A 26,891-nucleotide genomic window follows, 5' to 3' on the forward strand; every position below is an offset into this window, starting at 1 on the left:
ATAATAGAGAGATACACTAAAAGGCACTATATGATTAATAGATAGATGTCTTTCAAACAGGGGAAGCACGTTTTAGGCCTACATCAGAACATTAGTCAATTATTTCATCATGGTTATTTATATGTAAATTCTGCCTTCCTTTCTTTTTGTTGAAAATGCTCTGCTCTGTGAGCCTGTCATACCAACTGGGAGACTTTACCCAGACACTTGACCAGTTTCCTCTCAATGACAAGCAGAATTAGGTTGTTTAAATGGTTTTAGCTCATTGTGTTGCGGCTGTAGGACTTGACTTGTTTCAAGCAGGAGAAGCTCCTATCTGCGTTTGCTGATGTTACTCCAATTGAGGCCACTAGAGACAATAGCTTGTATAGGTGAGACATTGCATAATCCAAACCCCATGTCTTTAAAAAAAAAAAAAAACACTAAGAAATCACACAGTTTACCCCTGGCTGGCTAGTCCCCAAATATGACCTACCCTGAAATAAATGAACGGACTTCACTAAAGAACACTATATTTATGTTTTATTTGCAGTAGGATACGTAACAAATGAAAATAGTGGAATATACTGCTAGCAAATAACAGACTACAAGCAGCAGCTTCACTTGCCAAAAATCTGCAAGGGACTGAACTTGAAATAGTCCATTGCCAAAACTCTGTCAATCAAAAAGAGGTCCAGCCCCTTTGATAGTTCCTCCAATCATCATGCAGCAGCCTGGTGTCCTGCCTGCCCACTACACCATTTACTCCCAGAGCTTCCCCGGAAATTACGTTTTGAAGCATTCGTCCAATAAACGTCTGGCTTTGCTGCACAGAAAACAAAGCATATTAGTCCTCCCCCACACAAAGCGTTCTGCTCACGTCTCCCCTGTTCTCTCCCAACTTCACTGCTTACTGGTTCCATCAAGGATTAAATTCAAAATTCTGCTTCTCCCCATTCAAAGCCCTACATAACCTTTGCCCCCCTCTACCTCATTCGGCTCCTTACAGTCCTTGTCGCTCTCTCATCTACTTACTGTCCCACACGCTGGACTCTCCACCCTGGGAGGGCCGCTTCTTCAGTGTTATGGCTCCTCTTCCTCAGTCTCTCTGAGATTGCTCCTCTTTTTCCACCTTTAAATCTCAACTGAAAACTTTCCTCTTCTACAAACTTTTGTCTTCTGTGTAATTTTTTTTTTTTATATACTGTATGTAAAGCGGCCTTGGGTTTCTGAAAGGCACTCTATAAATGCAACATTATTATTATTATTATTAAGTCAAGTGAAACTGCACTTCAATGGGTTTTAATGGATTGTGCTGCCACAGAAGCATATGAGGAAAAAAAAAAAAGATCACATTAGACAACCTGCAAGAAACTGTTGCCGATTCTGAACGAACAAGCCATGGAGTTGGACACGTTCTTGCACACTCTTCTTGTACTAGCAATGTAAATACAACCGGACATATCAGACACATTTTTATCATGAAATTTTAGAGGAGGCAGAGCTTCCCTTGTAGTCTTTGAGCAGTCACCTCTGGTGAGGTGTTATACAGGCGTATACAGCGTATTGCTGTTGGTCTAATGGACCCCCCAGTTGTGCTTCTTGGCACACTTCTGCTGAATAATTTGTTGGCTGAAAGTCCTCAGCGTTGATGTGTCAGAGAGAGAGAGGGTGAGCAACATTGTTCATAATGGCACTAAGTTTTGATTTCATTCTATCCTATACTTCGACCTCCAGGGGGTCTGGAGGGTGTCCCATAACCGAGTCCGCCTTTATAATTAGCTTGTTGATTCAGTGGGCCCCTCTTAAAGTGACGTTACCAGTCACCACCACCACAGTGAGGAGTATCACACCGACCATCACTGAGTTGTAGAGCATATAAAGGATGTCACTACGCACATTAAAGGAATGCAGTCTCCCTAGAAAAATTAGCCTAATCTGCCATTGCTTCTGTAGTTCCTCTGTGTTAGGAGACCAGTCCAAACGGTCATTGATGTGGACCCCCAATTACTTGTAAGACCACCTCTACTTCCACTCCCCGAATAGTGACCAGACGTAGAAGCTCTTTGGTACGTGAAACTCAAAAAGCAGTTCCTTGGTTTTGCTGATGTTAAGTTGCATCAACAAACAAACTTCTCCGCCTAACTCCTCTCTTTTGTCTCATCAACTGTATGAAGACACTGCATAAGTGCAGAATCATCTGAGAATTTCTGAAAGTGACATGCCCTGCTGCCTCAGAAAAGAAAGCGCTCCACAGGGTCGTCAGGACGGCGGAGAGAACAATCGGTTGTACCCTCCCCACTCTGGAACAAATCTACACCTCCCGAAGCCGCAAAAAAGCAATAGACATTTCGCAGGACTCATCACATCCCGGTCATTGCCTCTTCCAGCTTTTGCCATCGGGCAAGAGATACAGAGCTATGAAAACTAGGACAAACCGCCTTAAAAACAGCTTTTATCCGAAAGCAATCATGGCCCTGAACTCAAAATAAAACTGCTCTATATTATTCTTCCAATGTGCAATATATACCTTAGGTCAACAAGTGCAATTTGTATATTTATTACTATTCAGTTTGTTATTATATTCTGTCTTTTTGTCATTTTAACCCTTATTCCTCACACTGAGTTGATTGCACCTTCAATTTCGTTGTTCCTTTGTAAAAGTGACAATGACAATAAAGATCTATCTATCTATCTATCTATATTAATAGTCAGAGGTGTGCAGAGTGAAAACAGAAGGAGACAGGATTGTTCCTTGTGGTGCTCCAGTGTTGAACACATCTGTATCATGTCTGTTCGTATTAATAGATTTTATGGGCACGTTCTGGATGGGAGAAATTTCTTAGATTCATTCATTTGTCTCAAAACAGAATCTTGTGTTAGATAAGCTCTTTCTATTCATCTGCAAGACTTACTACCCCAACTCTTAACTTCCAAGTCTTTGCCAGTTGGAATACAAGTAGAGCTAAGGATCTTTGGTAGCCTGCCGTCGTTGCCTTCTTCCTCTTCTTTTGGCTGCTCCCATTAGGGGTTGCCACAGCGGATCATCTTCTTCCATATCCTCCTGTCTTCTGCATCTTGTTTTTTTACACCCATCACCTGCATGTCCTCTCTCACCACATCCATGGTCAGCTCTATCCTTAGCATCCTTCTCCCAATATATCCAGCATCTCTCCACTGCACATGACCACACCAACACAATCTCGCCTCTCTGACTTTGTCTCCTAACCATCCAACTTAAGATGACCCTCTAATGTCCTCATTTCTAATCCTGTCCATCCTCGTCACACCCAATGCAAATCTTAGTCTCTTCAACTCTGTCACCTGTGCCACTGTATATATATTCACAAGTAGTATCTAATCTGTGACAGGATCATGGAGGCAAGAAGACAGAGTATCCAGTTTAAACTCTGTGGGTAATGACTGACGGTAGAACAGAAGCACAGCCAAGTTCAGGAAGAGCGGTGGAGACAAATTAGGTTTGCCTGGGTGAGGGACTGCAGTCAGAAGTGCCAATGGAGATTTGGTACACGGATGGAGGAAGCGGAGCTAATAATTCATCACTATAAGCGATATGGCTGCCCTTACAGGCTGACCATGAGAATGGTTCACTGGGGGTCTGGAGCAGCAAATCCACACTAAGAGAGATGCTGCTAATTGGAGTTTTACTGGTTTTAATCATTTATGGTATTTCCTTTTTATGCATGGGTTTTGAAAGTCTGTTAACTGAATATTTAATGTACCCTGGACACTATTTTGTTATAATAAATTTGCACTTTTGGATACCTCAAGCCCTTGTTACCAAGTCACTCACTCCTCTGTCCTCCTTTACATGGACTACTAGGGAGTCAAACGAACAGCTGAGTGCCGGGTATACGTCTTGGCAACATCACCCCGGGAGTCTGTTTAAAAGACAGCATGGAGGTCAGTGAGGGTGAAGCAGAGGTTACAACAAATCCTCAATCCCAGAAGGTATAGAACACAGGGGACCATAATGTTCCTCAAAACACAGCAGTGCTATGCTGCCTAGGAGGCCTGGCCCTTAAAATGCTTCAAATTTCTGTATTGGGGCATCAAAAGCAGCACTGTGAGAATCTAACGTCCAAGAAATTAATGTAATATAAAGAAAGGGACATCTTGCCAGATGTAGTGATGGGTTTTACTGGTAAATTGGAGAAAGAAATAATAATTTACAACGGATTAAAGAAAACAAAGTCAGATTAATAGTTGAAAGGAAATACAAAATTTGAATTTTAATTTACCTGCATGTTCTTATCCTGCATAGAAGCTTTTAGTCCCTGACTCCAGTGTCCCTGGAATTCCTTATTTTATAAAAAAAAAAAAAATTAAAGCGTTAGCTACAGATGACAACATTTACTTTCACAATCAATTTACCTTATGAGGATGGTGTATAAAAGCTGGTTTCAGTTTCTTTTCATTCATTTTTAAGCGAGTTTGCAAAGAACACAGAAAACAACTCCTGTTATTGCTACATCTGTCTAATTGCTTAAAACCACTCAGTATCAAGTAGAATGCGTTTTTTATTTTTTAATTTGGCACTTATTCTTCAAGGTGAATTTTCATTCAGACACCTTGAATAGAGTTAATAGAGTTCTTCTTCTTCTTTCGGCTGCTCCCATTAGGGGTTGCCACAGCGGATCATCTTCTTCCATAAATACCCTAAGTTCTTGTCTATAAGCCGGACTCATGTATTAGCCGGAGACCAAAAATCATACGAATTTTTAAAATAAAATCGTATCATAGATAAGCCGGACTCATGGATAAGCCGAACGTACTATAACCTATAACTAATAGAAGGGAGGGAGGTCAGTGGTCTCACTTGCGCCCATTTAATTTCTTTAAGGGGGGGAGAGAGTGTGAGATATTGCCGTCTCTCTCACTCCCCGCATGGCGCGGGTTGGAGCGGCCGGAGCGCGTTCTTTCTGCTCTGGGCGTCGCCGAGTCAACACGAGCGCGTAGCGGTCATTTAAATTGTGATTTTATATGTAAGCATATTTAAATATATATCGCGGATTTCTGCGGACAATGGGTCTTTTAATTTCTGGTACATGCTTCCTCAGTTGGTTTGCCCAGTTGATTTCATACAAGGGACGCTATTGGCAGATGGCTGAGAAGCTAGATTGCTTACTTTTCTGTCTCTCTTGCGCTGACTATCTGTGATCCTGACGTATGGGGATTGAGCAGGGGGGCTGTTTGCACACCTAGACGATACGGACGCTTGTCTAAAAATGCTGAAAGATTATCTTCACGTTGCTATCTTTTGTAAAGCTGATTCCTGAAAAGACATGCTGCACAGTGCTTCGCATACTTAAAAGCTCGAAGGGCACGTATTGATTTTTGACTGAAAAACAAACTCTCCCTCTCCCTCTCTTTGTCTGCTCCTGACGGAGGGGGTGAGAGCTGCCGCCTTCAACAGCTTTGTGCCGCGGTGCTTCGCATACTTAAAAGCCAAACAGACATATTGATTTTCCTCTGCCTTTATGACAGTCTCTGCTCCTGACTCCTTTGAAGAGGAAGATATGTTTGCATTCTTTTAATTGTGAGACAGAACTGTCATCTCTGTCTTGTCATGGAGCACAGTTTAAACTTTTGAAAAAGAGACAAATATTTGTTTGCAGTGTTTGAATAACGTTCCTGTCTCTCTACAACCTCCTGTGTTTCTGCGCAAATCTGTGACCCAAGCATGACAATATAAAAATAACCATATAAACATATAGTTTCTACTTCGCGGATATTCTTATTTCGCGGGTGGCTCTGGAACGCAACCCCCGCGATGGATGTATAAGCCGGACTTATGTATAAGCCGATATTCTATTTTTTCATTTTCACAACTTTTTTCCTTAGATAAGCCGCGGCTTATTGACAAGAACTTAGGGTAGTTAAATTTCAAAATTGAAAAGTATCTGTGAATTTGTGAACTTGTTTATCTTAAGACAGAGAAACTTTGAGCAACTTCAATTACAAATTGGTAGGATATGCAGCGTATTTATTCCTGATAAATGTTAACTGAAAAGCCATTGTGAATAAATAGTCATGTGATGATGTGAACAGTAGGTGGAGCCATTTCCCAAAAGATAGAACAAGCAGGCTGTGACGAGGAGTAATGGAGAAACGCATCGCTGTAAACACTTGTTTGAAGCAGTACAAGCCTTGTGAGTGAAACCTCTACCTTGCGATGAATCCCTGTCTGGAGCAAATGAAGAACTAAATGTATTTGGTAAACCTCAACACTTTGCTGACGATGCTGTGATCTTTGCAGAGTCAATGGAGGCTCTGATCGGGGCGCTCGAGAGACTGAGCGAGGAGTCTGAGTGTCTAGGCTGGCGAGTGTCCTGATAAAAACCAAGAGCCAGGCCTTTAATGACATCTTGGGCACGGCCATCAGTAGTGTGTCTGTCTGCAGAGAGAGTGTCGACCTCCTCGAGAGGTTTACTTATCTCAGCAGTGACATTCATGTCTCTGGTGACTCTTCCTATGAAGTCAGTAGATGGATTGGGAGAGCATGGGGGGTCATGAGGTCGCTGTAAAGGGGTGTGTGGCGCTCCCAATATCTATGCAAAAGGACAAAGGTCCAAGTCTTTAGAGTCCTGGTGACTCCTGTCTTGCTATATGGTTGTGAGACATGGACGCTGTCCAGTGACCCGAGATGAAGACTGGACTCCTTCATGTGTCTCTCTCCGGAAAATCCTTGGGTACCGATGGTTTGATTTTGTGTTGCTCATGGAGTCCCGAATGAGGCACATGACCTGCATTGTGAGGGAGCATCAGTTACGGCACTACGGCCATGTGGCGCATTTCCCCGAGGGTGATCCATCTCGTAAGATCCTCATTGTTTGGGACCCGAGTGGCTGGACCAGGCCAAGTGGTCACCCACATAACACCTGGCTGAGGCAGATAGAGGGTCATTTACGGAGGGTTGGACTGGACCGTGTGTCTGCCTGGGGGTTTGCCAACCGAGATCCCGAGTTGTTTCATTGTGTAGTGGGTGCGGCAACTCACTGTACCAGTGCATGCTCCCCAACTTGACTTATGTAATTGTGCATTACAGTGATCCCTTGCTATATCGCGCTTCGCCTATCGCGGATTTTATATGTAAGCATATTTAAATATATATCGCGGATTTTTTGCTGGTTCGCGGATTTCTGAGGACAATGGGTCTTTTAATTTCTGGTACATGCTTCCTCAGTTGGTTTGCCCAGTTGATTTCATACAAGGGACGCTATTGGCAGATGGCTGAGAAGCTACCCAACTTACTTTTTCTCTCTCTCTCTCTCTCTTGCGCTGACGTAGGGGGGTGTGAGCAGGGGGGCTGTTCGCACACCTAGACGATACAGACGCTTGTCTAAAAATGCTGAAAGATTATCTTCACATGCTACCTTCTGTGCAGCTGCTTAGTGAAGCGACATGCTGCACAGTGCTTCGCATACTTAAAAGCTCGAAGGGCACGTATTGATTTTTGATTGTTTGTTTTTCTCTCTCTCTCTGCTCCTGACGGAGAGGGTGTGAGCTGCCGCCTTCAACAGCTTTGTGCCGCGGTGCTTCGCATACTTAAAAGCCAAACAGCCCTATTGATTTGTTTGCTTTTCTCTATCTCTGTGACAGTCACTGCTCCTGACACGCACTCCTTTGAAGAGGAAGATATGTTTGCATTCTTTTAATTGTGAGACATAACTGTCATCTCTGTCTTGTGATGGAGCACAGTTTAAACTTTTGAAAAAGAGACAAATGTTTGTTTGCAGTGTTTGAATAACGTTCCTGTCTCTCTACAACCTCCTGTGTTTCTGCGCATATCTGTGACCCAAGCATGACAATATAAAAATAACCATATAAACATATGGTTTCTACTTCGCAGATTTTCTTATTTCGCGGGTGGCTCTGGAACGCAACCCCCGCGATGGAGGAGGGATTACTGTATTTAGTTATTATTTGTACATTGTGTATTCAATATTACTCTTATCTAAATGAACTTCGTTTTTCTTTAAATGTACTGTAACTACTTCTTTGATATGTTGTAAAGCACTCTGAGCTACATTCCGTATTTGAAAATGTGTTGTTCTTAAATGGAAGTAGTTTGGAAAAGCATGACTTCCCAGGGTTGGCCAACTGAGAAATTGTAGGAGAAGGGCCATGGTAACAGAGGTGACCAAGAACCCAATGGTCACTCTGGCTCAGTGTCAGAGAACCTATGTGAAGATGGGAGAAACTGCATCACTTCACTATTCTCGGCTTTAGGGCAGAGTGGCCAGACAGAAGCCTCGCTTCAGTAAAAGACAAATGGAGGCCCACTTGAAGTTTTCAAAAAGACACCTACACTGCAAAAAATGCATATGCAAAAACTATCCATCCATTATCCAGCCCGCTATCTCCTAACTACAGGGTCAGGAACAAATGCCTGGGTAGGGCACCAGCCCACCGCAGTATGCAAAAACTAGACAAAAAAATTCAAATGGGAGTTATTTTGCTTATATTTAGCAAAACAATCTGCCAAAAGGGTAAGCAAAATTTACTTGAAAATATTTCAACTGTAAATACAGATTTTGGATAAGTCAATAATTCTTACAGTAAGGAAACAAAGACTTAAGTTCATGATTTAGATATTTTTCACTTGGCTTAGAATTCATTTTTTGCAGTGTAAAGGACTTTAACATTGTGAGAAACAAGATTCTCTGGTCTAATGAAACTAAGATTAGTGTTATGTGTGGAGGAAACCAGGCATCACCAATCACCTGTGCAATACCATGCCAGTAATCAAGCATGATGGTGGTAGCATCACGTTGTGGGCTTGTTTTTCAGTGGCAGGGACTTGGAGATGAGACATGGTGGAGGAAAAGCTGAACCAAGCAAAGTACAGAATTATCCCTAATGAGAACATGGTTCAGAGCACACTGGCCCTCAGAATGGGCTGAAGGTTCTCCTTACAACAGGACAATGACCGTAAGCACAGACAAAGACAACTCTGGGAATTTTCTTGAGTTGCCCAGACAGAGTCTACACTTAAACCCAACTGAACATCTCTGGAGAGACCTGAAAATAGCTGTCCACTGATGGTGTCCAGCCAACCTGACAGAGCTTAAGAGGATCTACAGATAAAAAAAAATGGCAGAAAACCCCAAATCCAGGTGTGCAAAGCTCATCACATAAGATCTTCGATGACTGACAAAAGGGCTTCAATGAAGTACTGAGTAAAGGTTCTGCGTACTTGTGTCAATGGAATATTTGCATAAGTTGTCTTTAATAAATTTGCAAAATTTCCAAAAATCCAGTTTTCTCTGTAATTCTGGGCTACTGGGTGTTGCTTAATGACAAAAAAAATACTTTAAATGACATTAGCTCAAGGTTGCAACATAACAAATTGCGTAAACAGTAAAGGAGTCTGAATATTTTGTGAATCCACTGTGTGTGTTTGTGTGTGTGTGTATATTATATATAATGTCCTACGATGAAAGGGCATGCAGGTTAAAAGACTTAGGACCACACAAGCAGTTGCTAATGATTTACAATCCAAGTGTGGTACAGAGTGGTGGCTCTGAGGCTAAGTATCCGTGTTGGTATCTGGAAGGTTGCCGGTTCAAATCCCCTTAATGCCAAAAGGGATCCTACTCTGCTGGGCTCTTGAGCTAGGCCCTTAACCTGTAATTGCTCTCAGGGTAGCGCTGTACAATGGCTGACCCTGCACTCTGACCCCAAAGGGTATGTGAATAATGCAAGAAAACTGTCACGTCAGTCATTTTCCGACCTAACACAGGGTCATGGGGGTCTGCTGGAGCCAATCCCAGCCAGCACAGGGCGCAAGGCAGGAACAAACCCCAGGCAGGGCGCCAGCCCACTGCAGGCCACACACACACACACACACACACACACACTCCAAGGACAATTTCGGATCGCCAATGCACCTAACCTGCATGTCTTTGGACTGTGGGAGGAGCACCCGGAGGAAACCCACGCAGACACGGGGAGAACATGCAAACTCCACGCAGGGACTGACCCGGGAAGCAAACCCAGGTCTCCTTACTGCGAGGCAGCAGCACTACCACTGCACCACCGTGTCGCCCCAAAAGAAAATTGTAATGGCGGAAAAAAAAAAAAAACCTTACGCACCAGAATGTTCCCACTGTCTACTTTAAAATTTAACTTACATGTTAGGTTGATTGAGGACTATAAATGTATTACAGTGTGTGAAAGTTTTGAGACTGCGATGGACGTTGGTTCCTGCCTGGCTCACAGTGCTGACATCATAGACTCTGGCCTCCTGTAACTTGGAATTGGATTTTAAGTAGCTTTGATCATGTCATGTTAATTTTGCTTGTCCTCCAACATTCAAACATCTTACCTTTTTCTCCGTGTTTCTGGAAGCCATTATGCTGCTTTCCTGACTTTCCAAGGTTTGTTTACTTTTAGTGCAACAGTCTTCAGTGTTCAGTCGTGGGACTTTGGTATTAACATTATGGCCTTCTTGATGCGGTTCCTTTGGTCTCTTAAACTTCAGCTCGGACGAGGAAGCTTTCTTGTCACTCTCTTCAAACTGGATTTTGTAGGAGTAGAGCTTGTTGACAAGGTGAAGGATCTGGCCTGGCGTTACCTTTACTTCGCTATCTTTACCAACGTCCACAGAGTCCACACTTGTTGGATTTACACCAAGCTTGAAGGGATAAAAATAATGTATAAGTTTTAAAACAAACAAATTCAAAAATGGCACCAGATGGTTACTTACAGCAGGGAAAATAAGTATTGAACGTGTCAATGTTTTTCTCAGTAAATATCTTTCTAATGAGGCTACTGTCATGAAATTTTCACCACATGTCGGTAACAAGCCAAGTAATCCACACATACAAGAAAATAAAAACAAATAATTCCGTTTATGAAGTGATGTGTAATAAAGTGGAAAGACACAGGGAGTACATATTGAACACACTTACTGAAACTTATTTCATACTTTGTAGAAAAGCCTTTGTTGATGATGGCAGCTTCAAGACGCCTCCTGTATGGAGAAATGAGTCGCATGCAATGCTCAGGTGGGATTTCGGCCCAAACGGTCTTCAAATCTCGAAGGTTCTGGTGGCCTCTTCTATGAACTCCGATCTTCAGTTCTTTCCATCAATTTTCAATTGGATTCAAGTTGGCTGACTGACTGGGCCGTTCCAGCAGCTTCTTTATTTTCTTTATTCTCCGACACCAATTGAGAGTTTCCTTGGTCGAGTGTTTCGTCTTGCTGAAATGTCCCCCTCTCGTTTCATCTTCAGCATCCTGGTAGATGGCAGCAGATTCTAATCAAGAATGTCCCGCTACATTTTTCCATTCATCCTTCCTTCAAGTCTATGAAGTCTGCCAGTATTTTAGGGGGTTTCTGGGGTGATGTGCAGAGCCATTTCTTCTCCAATCATGGGGTGGGCAGTGACATCCAGAGATTTCAATTTTGCTCACCTTTGACCCAACTCTACTCTCCCAGTATTTCATTGGTTTGTCCAAATGTTGTGCAGCAAACTTTAAACGAGCTTCAACGTGCCTTTTCTTCAGCGAGGTGAGCATCCATAGAGGCCATGACGGTGGAGTGCATTACTACTTGTTTTCTTTGAAACAACTGGACCTGCTAATTCCAGGGTCTTTCTGAAGCTCTCAGCGAGTGGTCCTTGGCTCTTGGACAACTCTTCTAATTCTTCTTTTGTCAGAAATCTTGCGAGAAGCACCTGGTCTTGGCTGGTTTATGGTGAAATGATGTTCTTTCCACTTGCGGATTATGACCCCAACGGTGCTCACTGTAACATTCAGAAGTTTAGAAGTCCGTCTGTCACCGATGCCATCAGGATGTTTACGAAGTTCTTGAGAGAGCTCTTTGCTTTTACCCGTCATGAGATGCTTCTTGTGCGACACCTTGGTAACGATAGGACATCAATTAGGACTAAACCAGCTGATATTCATGTGCACTGATAGGGGCTATCAGGAGTGACAGACGTCAGCTGCTTTCTTGGATTTCCAGGCCTTTTTGCACCTCCTTTTCTTCATGTGTTCAATATTTGCTCCCTGTGTCATTCCACTTTATTACACATCACTTCATTTATTGACTTATTTGTTTTGATTTCTTTGTATGTGTGGATTACTTGGGTTGTTACGGACATATGGTGTAAATTTCACATCAATAGCCCCATTAGAAATACATTTACTGAGAAAAACGTTGAAGTGTTCAATACTTAATTTTCCCCGCTGTATAACCTTTAACATTAGATTAAATCTTGGGGTTTTCCGTATTAAGTCTAATCTTGAGTAATGCTTGGTTTCAACTGGCAAACTCAATTTAAAATTGGTCATTTTTCCACATTGGGTGGTGTGGTACAGCGTATAATGGTGTTGCCTAACCCTGGATTACAATCTCAGTCCAGGCCATTACATTTACCAGGTATGAATGTTCTCACTTTGACTTCGTGGAATTTTCTCCAAATACTCTTCAAAAAATGATTAGCTGGACAATATATACTGGCCCTGTGACTATGAATGTAGATGCATGCATGTACCCTGCAGTGGACTGCTGAAGTGATGACTCTGTCCTTGGGCCCAGTGCTACTGAGAGAAGCACCTACTTTCTGCCACTTTGAAGTACATAAGATTCAAAAACAGCTGGATGGAATTCCCTTAGAAAGATATGTGCTGTGTGAACTGGTGACTTTAAATTAATAATTCTTTCTTTGCATTTATATAGCGCTTTTCTCACTACTCAAAGCACTCAGCAATTGCAGGTTAAGGGCCTTGCCCAAGGGCCCAACAGAGCAGAGTCCCTATTGGCATTTACGGGATTTGATCCGGCAACCTTCCGATTGATTTGGCCCTACATCAGTGAGTGTGCCCTGTGGTCCACTTTTCACCTGCTCAGATTTGGTTTTTGCCCTGCACCTGATGTTGCTGGAATGAACTTCAACCTCCATAATCGTCATCTTGATTTATGGGTGGAATCTTTCATTTGTACAATTCATTATACATCTCATTCAGCCCCCTACAATCACAGTGCCTTCAGAAAGTATTCAGACCCCTTCATTTTTAGATCACATTTTGTTTTGTTTTTTTGCGGCCTTGGACTAAAATCATTTGAATGAATTTTTTCCCTTATCAAGCAACACTCCATACACCAGAATGATAAAGTGAAAACAGGGTCTTAGGAATTTTTAGAAATAGGTAACCACCCATACAATCAGATTGTGACACAGACTACGAATGCCGTGAATGTAATTACCCCGATCTACATGCTGTCAAATAAACGAACCACAAGCCGTGGCACAACGTTAGGGGCATCGCCTCTGACGCTGACGTCCGAGGTTCGATTCCCGAGAGGGAGTGCAGTGGAGTGTGTACACCTGATGAGCCCAGAATGAGGGCGAAACACGTGTCGTGTACTCTTTGCATTTATTTGACAGTAAACTATTTCAACCATTCTATGATCTGCTCCTCACAAACTGAGGGCACCGTGGCGGATGTTAGCAGATTGCTGGCCAAAACAAAGCGTTACCTGGTAGGTACCAACCCATTCAATCAGATTGTGACACAGACTACGAATGCCGTGAATATATATAAATAAAAGCCAAATGCCACTGGCTCACTCATCACGAAATCTCTCGAACCATGATGACTTGAAATTTGGAATGTAGGTAACCCTTGGCCAATAGGTGCTTGCTAAGAAACGGTTTTAAAAATGTCACGTTCCAAGCGCGTTCTGTCTGTATGTCTGTCCGCTTTTCACGTAAGAATTACTTAATGGATTTAGATCTGGTTGTTTTCTATAATTTGCTTGAACTTTCTGGTTGATTTTGCGACTTCTCTCATAGTGCTAAGTACCAGAGTTTGCTTGCGGTACCGATGTATTTATGCAAATCAAAGAGTGGCTGTGGGCTGAGAGCAGGGGGGCGGGGCCTTCCTCATTCACTCACCAGCCTCTGTTTGAATTAGTCTACATCTCGCCACGTGTTGGAGCGCACCTTGCCTCCGCATAGCTAGCAATACCCATTTGTTCAACAGACATTATCATCTACAGATTGTTAAGGGGTAACGTTTGACGTTTTTGAAAGAGATCAGAGCTACGTGTGTTTTAGAGGGTAGCTGCTGATTGCCAGAGATATCACAGCAATGTGCTTTCCTCCCAACGCGGGGAACGCTCTCCCGTCAGAGCTAAGGAATCCATTCCCGGACGAGTTTATCCATTCCTGGGAGTTCGGGAATCCCGTATTTCATTCCTGGGAATCCCGGGCATCTCACATGTGAACGGTTTTAGAATGACAGACACTTATTTTTAATAAAACTACTGCAATACGTTGACACAAAAGACTAACCTTATCTACAAGCAGTTCATGCTTTCATAGAACTACATGTATCTTTAGTTGCGGTAATAACAGCATAGAAAGCACAATGTCCTCACAGGTGGTGCAGTGATAGAGCTGCTGCTTTGTAGTAAGGAGACTGTGGAAGATTGTGGGTTCGCTTCCTGGTTCCTCCCTGTGTGGAAAGCGCTTTGAGTACTGAGAAAAGAGCTATATAAATGTAATTTATTATTATTAACGTGTCCAGCGTGCAGTCGTCCAAGAACGCACCTTCGTGCAGAAGTACGGCAGCCGCTAAGAAAGCACGCTCTGTCTCCACTGAAGTAGGCGGCACAATCATCAGATACTTATACACTTGTTCTAAACAACACCCGTGCTTGCCGTTGCGCCGAAACAATGCCATTTCAGCTTTTACTGATGCATCCAGTTTCTTGTCATCATTCTGTGATGGCAAGTTTCTTGGCACAGGTAATGCGGATGCAACAGACTGACGCATTGCAATTTCAAGTTGCTGTTCAAAGTTGTTGTCTGATGGAAGTGCAAGCTGCAGCAATGGAAACACCTTCATTATTTTCAAATATCTATATATATAATTCACAAAGTCGCCGCCAAAGGGGGAAGATACCCATGAAAGCACGCACACCAAAACAAGACACCCATGAAAGCACGCAGGAAGAGGCGTGGATTCACTAAGCCGCCAACAAGTAGGAAAGAGCCTCACCCACCAACTCTATGACCATTGGATACGACGACAACTCGCAGAGCCACGCCCACTAACTGGGACGCGACGCCTCGGAAAAAAACGGCGTCGTTTATGTTCATCTGTTGTACGCTACATATGGACCTCTGAGCCACCTTGAGTTGGGGGCAGCAAGTCTTTGATAGGCTGCAACAAAATGATGAAAGTACGGGCGCATTTTTTCACACAAGCTGTGTGTGTGTGGGTGGGTGTTAGTTAATTTGTTACTCAAAGGATTTCAAGATTTAATATGCACAGGCGGTAACACTGCAAATGCAGCCCAAACGAACCCAAAATCTTCCACAGTCTCCTTACTGTAAAGAAGCAACACTACCACTGCGCTACAAGACAGAGAATGCAGTTAAAGAATGCACCAGGCTCGATTTTACTTTCACTTCTGTTTGGACAACTGTGTCGTTCAGAAAGTGTTCACCCATCAATACATAATTATGCGGCATATGATACGCCGTGAGTTGGCAAGAGCCACGACCACCAATCACCATGTTAGTCGAGTTCCTCCCTACTACGATCCATATGCACCTCAGAGCCACAGATTCCTTTCGGTTACGATGTACAACTGCGTTCTCCATCGCAAACTGTTTTACACACTGCATAAAGCGATTCGCATCCGCGCCACCAACACTCCTTTTTTCACAGACCGCGTCTACCCTCGCTCTCTACAAACTGCAACAACTCACCACACAAGGACACCCTGTCTTTCGAGGCATTCACACTGCCGGAAGACAACCATGGGATATGCAGAAAATAGCCATGTCAGTCAACGCAGATCAGACACCCAGGCAAACAACACTGAATAATCAATAGCTGCAACTACTCTGCCCGCCACAACTCCTCACCTGAGTCGGTTTCGTCTCTGTTCAGCAGTGTTTCCCAAACTCGGTCCTGGTGAACCCCTGTGGCTGCAGGGTTTTGTTCCAACCAGATTCCTAATCATTAATGCCGGTGAAACTCATCAGGGATAAGTCGGTTTCTCAAACGCAGTCGTGTAGCAGATTAGCTGGATGTAATAATCCAAGATGAATGCGCACCCCCACGCTGAGTGAAAACACAATGTATATTGCTGCAACAAAATGATGAAAGAACGGGCGCATTTTTTTCACACAAGCTGAGTGGGTGGGTGTTAGTTAGTTAATTAGTTACTCAAAGGAATTCAAGATTTAATATGCACAAGCGGTAACACTGCAAAAACAGCCCAAACCAGAAAAGACAGCTGGCAAAAAGTCACCAACAAACTAAACGCGTGTGCATTGTACTTACTGAAAGCAGCGTTATGGATTTTGCAAATGTTCATTTTTTTCCCTCTGCTTAAAAAACATTGAAAAAGCGGCATCCCCTTCCCATGGGCTCACCACCTATGGGAGGGGCCAAGGAGGTCGGGTGCAGTGTGAGTTGGGTGGTGGCCGAAGGCGGGGACCTTGGCGGTCCGATCCTCGGCTACAGAAACTGGCTCTTGGGACGTGGAATGTCACCTCTCTGAAGGGGAAGGAGCCTGAGCTTGAGCGCGAAGTTGAGAGGTTCCGGCTAGATATAGTCGGGCTCACCTCGACGCACAGCTTGGACTCTGGAACCAATCTCCTTGAGAGGTGCGAACTCCCTACCACTCTGGAGTTGCCCCCGGTGAGAGGCGCAGAGCGCGTGTGGGCATACTTATTGCCCCCTGACTTGGAGCCTGTTCATTGGGGTTTACCCCGGTGGACGAGAGGGTAGCCTCCCTTCGACTTTGGGTGAGGGGACGGGTCCTAACTGTTGTTTGTGCATATGCACCGAACAGCAGTTCGGAGTACCCACCCTTTTTGGAGTCCCTGGAGGGGGTGCTAGAGGGCATACCTTCTGGGGACTCCCTTGTTCTGCTGGGAGACTTCAATGCTCACGTGGGCAATGACAGTGAGACCTGGAAGGGCGTGATTGGGAGGAATGGTCCCCCCGATCTGAACCCGAGCGGTGTTTTGTTATTGGACTTCTGTGCTCGTCACGGATTGTCCATAACGAACACCATGTTCAAGCATAGGGGTGTTCATATGTGCACTTGGCACCAGGACACCCTAGGCCTCAGTTCGATGATCGACTTTGTGCTCGTGTCGTCGGACTTGCGGCCACATGTCTTGGACACTCGGGTGAAGAGAGGGGCGGAGCTGTCAACTGATCACCACCTGGTGGTGAGTGGGCTTCGATGGTGGGGGAGGATGCCGGTCAGGCGTGGTAGGCCCAAACGTGTTGTGAGGGTCTGCTGGGAACGTCTGGCATAGCCCCCTGTCAGAAGTAGCTTCAACTCCCACCTCCGGCAGAACTTCGACCACATCCCGAGGGAGGTGGGGGACATTGAGTCCAAATGGGCCATGTTCCGTGCCTCTATTGTTGAGGCAGCTGACCGGAGCTGTGGCCGTAAGGTGGTCGGTGACTGTCGTGGCGGCAATCCCCGAACCCGTTGGTGGACACCAGCGGTGAAGGATGCCGTCAAGCTGAAGAAGGAGTCCTACAGGACCCTTTTGTCCTGTGGGACCCTGGAGGCAGCTGATAGGTACTGGCAGGCCAAGCGGAATGCGGCTTTGGTGGTTGCTGAGGCAAAAACTCGGGCGTGGGAGGAGTTTGGGGAGGCCATGGAGAACGACTTTCGGACGGCTTCGAGGAGATTCTGGTCCACCATCCGGCGTCTCAGGAAGGTGAAGCAGTGCAGTGTCAACACTGTATATGGTGGGGATGGTGCGCTGCTGACCTCAACTCGGGACATTGTGGGTCGGTGGGGGGAGTACTTCGAAGACCTCCTCAATCCCATTAACATGCCTTCCAATGAGGAAGCAGAGCCTGGGGATTCAGAGGTGGGCTCCCCCATCTCTGGGACTGAGGTCACCGAGGTGGTCAAAAAACTCCTTGGTGGCAGGGCCCCGGGGGTGGATGAGATACGCCCAGAGTTCCTCAAGGCTCTGGATGTTGTCGGGCTATCTTGGTTGACACACCTCTGCAACATCGCATGGACATCAGGGACAGTGCCTCTGGATTGGCAGACCGGGGTGGTGGTCCCCCTCTTTAAGAACGGGGATCGGAAGGTGTGTTCCAACTACAGAGGGATCACACTCCTCAGCCTCCCTGGAAAAGTCTATTCAGGGGTCCTGGAGAGGTGGGTCCGTCGGATAGTCGAACCTCGAATTCAGGAGGAACAGTGTGGTTTTCGTCCTGGTCGCGGAACAGTGGACCAGCTCTACACCCTTAGCAGGGTCCTGGAGGGTGCATGGGAGTTTGCCCAACCAGTCTACATGTGTTTTGTGGACTTGGAAAAGGCATTCGACCGTGTCCCTCGGGGAATCCTGTGGATGGTACTCCGAGAGTATGGGGTACCGGCCCCCCCTGATAAGGGCTGTTCGGTCCCTGTACGATCGGTGCCAGAGCTTGGTCCGCATTGCCGGCAGTAAGTCGAACCCGTTTCCAGTGAGAGTTGGACTCCGCCAGGGCTGCCCTTTGTCACCGATTCTGTTCATAACTTTTATGGACAGAATTTCTAGGCGCAGCCAGGGCGTTGAGGGGGTCCGGTTTGGTGGGCTCAGGATTGGGTCACTGCTTTTTGCAGATGATGTTGTCCTGTTTGCTTCATCAGGCCGTGATCTTCAGCTCTCTCTGGATCGGTTCGCAGCCGAGTGTGAAGCGGCTGGGATGAGAATCAGCACCTCCAAATCAGAGACCATGGTCCTCAGCCGGAAAAGGGTGGAGTGCCCTCTCAGGGTTGGTAGCGAGATCCTGCCCCAAGTGGAGGAGTTCAAGTATCTCGGGGTCTTGTTCACGAGTGAGGGAAGAATGGAGCGTGAGATCGACAGGCTGATCGGTGCGGCATCCGCAGTAATGCGGGCTCTGCATTGGTCTGTCATGGTGAAAAAGGAGCTGAGCCGCAAAGCGAAGCTCTCAATTTACCAGTCGATCTATGTTCCTACCCTCACCTATGGTCATGAACTATGGGTAGTGACCGAAAGAACGAGATCACGAATACAAGCGGCCGATATGAGTTTCCTCCGGAAGGTGTCTGGGCTCTCCCTTAAAGATAGGGTGAGAAGCTCAGTCATCCGGAAGGGGCTCAGAGTAGAGCCGCTGCTTCTCCGCATCGAGAGGAGTCAGATGAGGTGGCTCGGGCATCTGATCAGGATGCCTCCTGGACGCCTCCCTGGTGAGGTGTTCCGGGCACGTCTAACCGGGAGGAGGCCCTGGGGAAGACCCAGGACACTCTGGAGGGACTATGTCTCTCGACTGGCCTGGGAACACCTTGGGATTCTCCCGGAAGAGCTAGAAGAAGTGGCCGGGGAGAGGGAATTCTGGGCATCTCTGCTCAAGCTGCTGCCCCCGCGACCCGATCTCAGATAAGCGGGAGACAATGGATGGATGGATGGATGGATGGAAAGCGGCGTAGTGGGTTGGTTTGCAGCGTGTAAAACAGTTTGTTTGTCGCGGATAATTTGCTATCCACACAGGGAGGAACCAGGAAGCGAACCCACAATCTTCCACTGTCTCCTTACTGCAAAGCAGCCGTACTACTACAGCGCCACAAGGCAGTTAAAGAAGTTATATTTATATTTTTTACACATCACACACTAGAAGCTGCTGATGAACCCTTCTCTTCGTTGTCAGTCTGTAGCTGCGAAAAAATAAAAGCAATACGAGTTTTAACAGACGTCATTGAAGTGTATCATAAGTTTCTGTAACATTAATGAAAATGGCCAAGAGGTGTCACTAGAGAGGTGAGTGTTAAATGCTTCGAAGCTTCGATATGATTTCCGACACAATTGCTCAAACGTGTTGATGCTTCGTGAGGCTTCACTCCGCCCATCACTACTCACAGGTTACTGAACGAGAAATCAGCAGACTAGCATGACGGATGGGGCGTAACGGGCGTCCTTCCCCTCTCCTCCGGATTTTTCAAATGTTAATTTTTTTTCCCTGTCCTTAAAAATCATTAAAAACCCAGCCTGATTATGCGGCGTATGGTACGCCGCGGGTTGGCTAGTAACTCTTATTTCTTGATTGATTTTTACACACCATATACAGGTGCTGGTCATAAAATTAGAATATCATGACAAAGTTGATTTATTTCAGTAATTCCATTCAAAAAGTGAAACTTGTATATTAGATTCATTCATTACACACAGACTGATGTATTTCAAATGTTTATTTCTTTTAATGTTGATGATTATAACTGACAACTAATGAAAGTCCCAAATTCAGTATCTCGGAAAATTAGATTATCAATTAATATCAATGCAAAAAAAGGATTTTTAGAAATGTTGGCCAACTGAAAGGTATGAACATGAAAAGTATGAGCATGTACAGCACTCAATATTTAGTGACCAGCACCTGTATGTGAGCTTGGCCGTCCCCGTTTTCCCAGGAATTACAACAGTTTCATTCCCGGGAATGCGGGAATGAAAAATGTCAGGGATTCCCTAGTCAGAGCTGAACACGATCAGATATAGTGCCAATGTCTATTGATTTTTAAAGTTTGTCCTGTTTCATTACTAGGTGGATGCAGCCATGAGGTATAGCTAGTGTATATATAAAATCCAACGTTGGTCTGTCTGTATGTACTGTATGTCCACTTTTCACGAGAGAATTACTTAACAGATTTAGATCTGGTTTTCTATAATTTGCTCAAACTTCCCGGTTGATTTTGCGACTTCTCTCATCGCGCTAAGTACCATAGTTCGCTTCCGGTACCAATGTATTTATGCAAATCCTACAGAGTGGCTGTTTCATTACTATGTGGGCACAGCCACGGGGTACAGCTAGTCTATATATAAAATCCAGCATCTGTATGTCTGTCCGCTTTTCACGAGAGAACTACTTAAGAGATTTAGATCAGGTTTTTTTCTAGAATTTGCTTGAATATTCCGGTTGATTTTGCGACTTCTCTCATTGCGGTAATCGTAGTTCTCTTCCAGTACCAATTTATTTGCGCAAATCCGTGACCAAGGCTGCGGGCCTCGCTCACGCATCAGCCTCCATTCGAGTCAGGCTACTGTACCTCTTGCCACATGTTGGAGTGTACCTTGCCTCCGCTTAGTTCACGATACCTGTTTGTTCAACAGACATTATCATCTAGAGATTGTTAAGGAGAAACGTTTGACGCTCCTGAGAGAGAAAAAAAATCAGAGCTATGTGTGTTAGAGGGAGCTGCTGATTGCCAGAGATGTCACAGCCGCGGGGGACAGCTAGTTTATCATAAATAAAAAACTGAAATATGATATAGACACATGTATTCATACCCTTTGCTATGGCACTTGGAATTTGGCTCAGGGGCATGCTACTGTATTCACCATAATTGAGATGTTTCTACTCCTTGTTTGGAGTTCACCTGTGGTAAACTCGATTGACTGGACTGATTAGGAAAGGTACATACCGGTCTATAAGGTCCCATAGTTGAGCAAAAACCAAGCCATTAGACCAATGGAATTGCCTGTAGAGCTTAGAGGCAGGATTGTGTCAAGGCACAGATCTGGGGAAGGCAAAAAAAATTCTGCAGCACTGAAGGCCCCCAAGACCACAAAGGCCTCCATTTTTCTTAAATGTAAAAAGCTTGGAACAACAATGAGTGTTCATAGAGCTGCTGTCTGACCAAACTGAGCAGTCGGAGGAGGACGGCCTTGGTAAGAAAGGTGATTAAGATCACAATTGTCACTCTGGCTGAGCTCCAGAAAACCTGTGTGGAGATGGGAGAAACATCCAGATGGACAACCATCACCACAACACTCCATCGATTTGGGCTTTATGGTAGAGTGGCTTGACAAAAGCTTCTCGTCAATGAAAGACACATAGATGCCATCTTGCAGTTTGCAAAAAAGCACCTGAAGCACTGTCAGACTGGGAGAAACAAAATTATATGTCCTAATGAAACCAAGATGTATGTATATGTATGCAGGGCTGGATGAAGACCCTTAGATGCCCTAAGTACTAAGTAATTTGGTGCCCCCTTACAGCAGTAATTCAAAATATTAAATCAAACTAGAAAATAAAATTTTATTTTATTATCGAAAATTCAAGCAAAATGACACCTTTTATTGGCTAACTAAAAAGATTACAACATGCAAGCTTTCGAGGCAACTCAGGCCCCTTCTTCAGGCAAGATGTAATCGAAAATTCAAAATTAAACAAAACATACTTAAAGAAGGAAAAATAATATTTATTTTTGTATGCTTTGTTTTTTTTTTTTTTATCTTAATACTTTTCTCCTACTTTTTTTCCTTGATTGACTGCCTTGTGCCCTGTGTTGGCTGGGATTGGCTCCAGCAGATCCCCGTGACCCTGTATTCGGATTCAGCGGGTTGGAAGATGGATGGATGGATGGATGATTAGATCTTCATAATCAATCTTACGTAACACATCTGCTTCTATACATAATAGAGATAAGGCATCCAGCCTGCCTTGATGCATACTTGTTCTGAGGGGATTTTTTATATCATTACTTGAAGAGAAAATGGCATCCGAAATTTTACAAATTTTAACATTTGGGGTCGATTTTAAAGGTTTTTTTGAAATGTACGGTTTTCATTTTGACATGAAAACCGTAGATTTACCATTTTGATTATTTAATTTATTTATGGCTTTTGTGTCAATTTAGCAAATCTATTTACACATATTCTTAGTACAATATTTGAAGAATATTTTGTGCAAATTTTGTTAATAAATCTTTATTAGTAAAAAAGTTAAAACAATTTTATCCAATAGTAATCAGCTGTACGATTTTCACTTTTACATAATGTAAATGAATTTAAAAATATCCAAGAATAGAATTAAATAGACTTACCAGATTATTTTTTCCTCAAACTGGGACGATTTTTTGTTTTTGCTTAAAACAGAAAATAACGCTTTCTACGCACGAGAAATTTATTTTAAGTTAAATAACAGATAATTCACGAAACATAACAATTACGTGATAATAATTTTTAATCAACTATTAACTATCCATCCATCCATTATCCAACCCGCTGAATCCGAACACAGGGTCACAGGGGTCTGCTGGAGCCAATCCCAGCCAACACAGGGCACAAGGCAGAAACCAATCCCGGGCAGGGTGCCAACCCACTGCAGGACACACACAAACACACCAAGCACACACTAGGGCCAATTTAGAATCGCCAATCCACCTAACCTGCATGTCTTTGGACTGTGGGAGGAAACCCATGCAGACACGGGGAGAACATGCAAACTCCACACAGGGAGGACCCGGGAAGTGAACCCAGGTCCCCAGGTCTCCCAACTGTGAGGCAGCAGCGCTACCCACTGCACCACCGTGCCGCCCACTATTAACTATTATTTAAAAATATAAAAACATATTGATTTGAATCAAATTATTTTCACAATATTTTGACATAACACAGTGTTTAAGGGAATCACCATGAAACGGGAATTCCCCATCGTAGATGGCACCAGTATGCAGAACGCACTGTGTAAGGCGCCATCTACGAACAGTGACGGCATAGGGAGGTACAGGGAGGCATTATTCATTTTTCATTAAATGGCTATAAATTTAATTAACTTAATAATTTATGTGATAAATTTGGCCATGAAAAATTTTTGTGGTACCCCCTTTACCCTTGATGCCCTAAGCATGTGCTTACTTTATGGTTAATCCAGCACTGTATGTATGGAACCAGGCACTGCTCATCACCTGCTCAATACCATCCCAACAGTGATGCATGGTGGTGGCAGCACCATGCTGTTGGGTTGTTCATCAGGAATAGGGAGACTAGAAAGGGTTGAAGAAAAGGGGAACAGAGCAAAGCACAGAGATTTTGTTAATGAAAACCTGCTCTGAAGCACTCTGGGCCTTAGATTGGGCTGAAGGGTCACCTTCCAACAGGACAAAGACCCTAAGCAAAAAGCAAAGACATCTTAAGAGTGGCTTAGGGACAACTCTGGGAATGTCCTCGAGATGCTTAGCCAGCAGGGCTGTGGAGTCAGTAGATATAAATCCTTCAACTCCGACTTCTTTCTTTCCGGTACTTTGGACTCCGACTCCCCAACTTTTGACTCCTCTGTATTTAATATGCTAATGCATTTTCCATGTTGATCGAAGGAAGGCAACATACACGTCGTCATTTAACCACAGAACTACTGGCTAGGAAGCCGACTCTCTACTGTATTGGCCAGCTTAAACAAAAGACAAGAACCCCTGAACACACCTCCACCTAAATCATTACTATTGTTTACACTCACATGAACTTGTTAAACACGTTAGATCTGAAATAAAATGAAAACACTTTTTGTAATGTACCATAATCCAGATTACAATATGTGAATATCAGGTTGTATAATAGCTCAGCTGAATTCAAACTAAGTACTGGGCTTTATTCTTCCATCAGAGAAGCACTTAGTTAGGACTATTGTTTGTGAGATGGGACATTTGAACTTGTTGTATTTTTTTTTCCGTTATTATTTAAATTTATTAGGAGTCGGTACATTTTTGCCGACTCAGACTCCAGGTACCCAAAATTGTCTGACTCCTCGACTCCGACTCCACAGCCCTGCTAGCCAGAGCCTGAATTTCAGTCCAATCGAACATCTCTGGAGAGACCAGAATACAGCTGTCCATCAATGGTCTCCATCAAACCTGACCCAGCTTAGGAGGATCTGCAGAGAAGAATGATTCCCCAAATCCAGGTGTGCAAAGTTTGTTGTGTCAGACCCAAAAAGACTCCAGAATGGCTGTCAAAGGGGCTCCAACAAAGTACTGAGTGAAGGGTCTGAATACTGACGTCAATGTGATATTTCATTTTTTTTTTTTACCTTATAATAAATTTGCATAACAATCTAAAAATCCCATTTTTTCATATTGGGTTATTGAATGTTGCTTGATGTGGGAAAAAAATAATTTAAATGCTTTTAACACAAGACTGCAACATAACAAAATGTGAAGAAAGTGAAAGAGGTCTGAATACTTTCTAAATCTGCAGTACATCTGTATTATGAGGGGATACCCAAAAATAACCGGAATTGAAAAAAAAAAAATTGTTTTAATAATTTTTAGTTGCTGAAACTTCCCAGCAGAGATTAGTGACCGGACAGTACTGAGGTAAGCTCAGGAAAAGGCTACAAAAAATATTCCAGCAGTATTGAAGATTCCCAAGAGCACAGTTGCCTTCATAATTCTGGAAGATCTGGAATTCTGGAGTTTTTTTTTCCTATATTTTTCTGTCCACCCTGGCCATCTGACCTTATCAATGGAACGTCATTTACAGACTTAAAAAAAAAAAACAACAATTCTGTATTTTACGGACTCTCTTATTTACTAGGGGGCTCCGCCCCCTGCTCGCTTCGCTCGCCAACCCCTGGCGTTGGGGCATGACAAAGAGTGAGATGTATGAATTAGATATAGAATAGTGTGCAGGTTTGGATGATGCCTATATAAATACAAAATAGAGTGTTTGGCATAGAGTAATGTTTTATTGGAATATTTCTCTGTATACAACATTAGTAGTAAAGATGGTGTCTTGTCTTTGAATGAGTTTTCCTTGGCATGGATCATTTTTAATTTTAACTTTAATGTGAGATGAACGTCCAACACATGAGAAGGCAAAATAAAGTTGTGGATGTCCAAAAACGGGTTCAGAGAGGTAGATGTCAACCTTGTCCATGGTTTGTTCTTGTGATTTGTTGCTGGTCATGGCAAATGCAGGTTTAATGGGGAACTGTCGGTGTTTCAATGTAAAAGGTAATTCTAGGTCAGAACTCGTAAGGTCAATTCCAAGAATGAGAACAGTATTGTTAGCATGTGAATCTGAAAGAACTGTTGCTTGAATAACATCGTGTGTTATGGTGTTGACGACTAACCGTGTGCCATTGCATAAACCCTGTTTAGCGTTAAGGTTTCTTAATAGCATGATTATTGTTCCGTTTTTAAGGGTAAGGTTGTGTTGTGGTCATCCATCCGGGTTAATAGTGTTCAAATATTCTAATGGGAAATTCAGATGTTCATTGTCGTCATCAGAGTCAACTTTGTCAGAGCTTAGAAAGAGCCGTGTCTCTCCAGGAAGTAATGAAATGACCTGGTTAATAATGTGATTAACATTAATATTTTTTGGACATAATATAGTGCGTTGTGTTAACCACATATGCGAAAGCAGTATGGGCCATTGCCTTTTGGTGTCCTGTTATGTTCTCTGGTAGATGCAAAAGCAAATGAACTATTGTAGGATCTAATGTAGTTCATAAAGTTTTTACTTTCAGGCACATCCTTAGTTAGAAGCTTCTGTAGATATTCCGGATATGAATGTAAAGGAGGCAGTCTAATCTGCCCCTTTTGACAACAACGTGTAAATTCATTATTTGTATTGCCAGTTGTTTCTTCTGTAAAGTTAAGTGAATGACAATGATTGCAAATGACATTCATTAATCCCAATGAATTTTCCTCAATAGTGGACTCATTATTGAAAGCGTTGTTAGCCAACTGGCGTAAGAGTTTAGCAGACGTCTGGTGTTGATGTCTGCGACGGGCATGTTTTGCTTGTGGTGTTTGAGTGCCGCGTTGTTGCATGTCCATTATTTGTGACGCGCTATTTTTGAGTTTTAATTGATCCGCCTCCGCTTTGCGCAAAGTCCGTTTCACTCTACGTCGTGCATTGTTTGTATCGTGCCTTGTCCGTTTTTGTATGTTGGTCAGTTGAGCTTTCTGCTTTTTGAGTCCTGCTTGCTTGTTTTCTGGCCGGTCATATGCGCGTTGCTTTGCTCCCTTTTTTGTATGTCTGAGACGCAAGCTCTTTCTTTTGAAATCGTGCTTGTTTTGATGCAGCACTTTGAGACGCGCGCTGTATGCATCTACGTTCAATGTGTCTGTTCATTTGGGCACGTCTCTGTAAAAAAAC

At 43.8% G+C, this 26,891-nt stretch overlaps 1 protein-coding gene across 2 annotated transcripts in view; it reads right to left on the bottom strand.

The window, feature by feature from the left end:
• aptx (aprataxin) overlaps positions 1-26,891 on the bottom strand; it is a 64,088-nt gene that overhangs the window by 14,382 nt on the left and 22,815 nt on the right. For both annotated transcript variants that reach the window (XM_051929929.1, XM_028805881.2), the window contains exons 4-5: positions 10,331-10,639; positions 4,242-4,301 (exon numbers count right to left, since the gene is read on the bottom strand). In XM_051929929.1, the coding sequence (XP_051785889.1) occupies positions 4,242-4,301; positions 10,331-10,639 (369 nt within the window). The remainder of the gene's footprint in view (positions 1-4,241; positions 4,302-10,330; positions 10,640-26,891) is intronic.

The sequence above is a fragment of the Erpetoichthys calabaricus genome, chromosome 7 (assembly GCF_900747795.2).
Source record: "Erpetoichthys calabaricus chromosome 7, fErpCal1.3, whole genome shotgun sequence".
NCBI classification, from domain to species: Eukaryota; Metazoa; Chordata; class Cladistia; order Polypteriformes; family Polypteridae; genus Erpetoichthys; species Erpetoichthys calabaricus.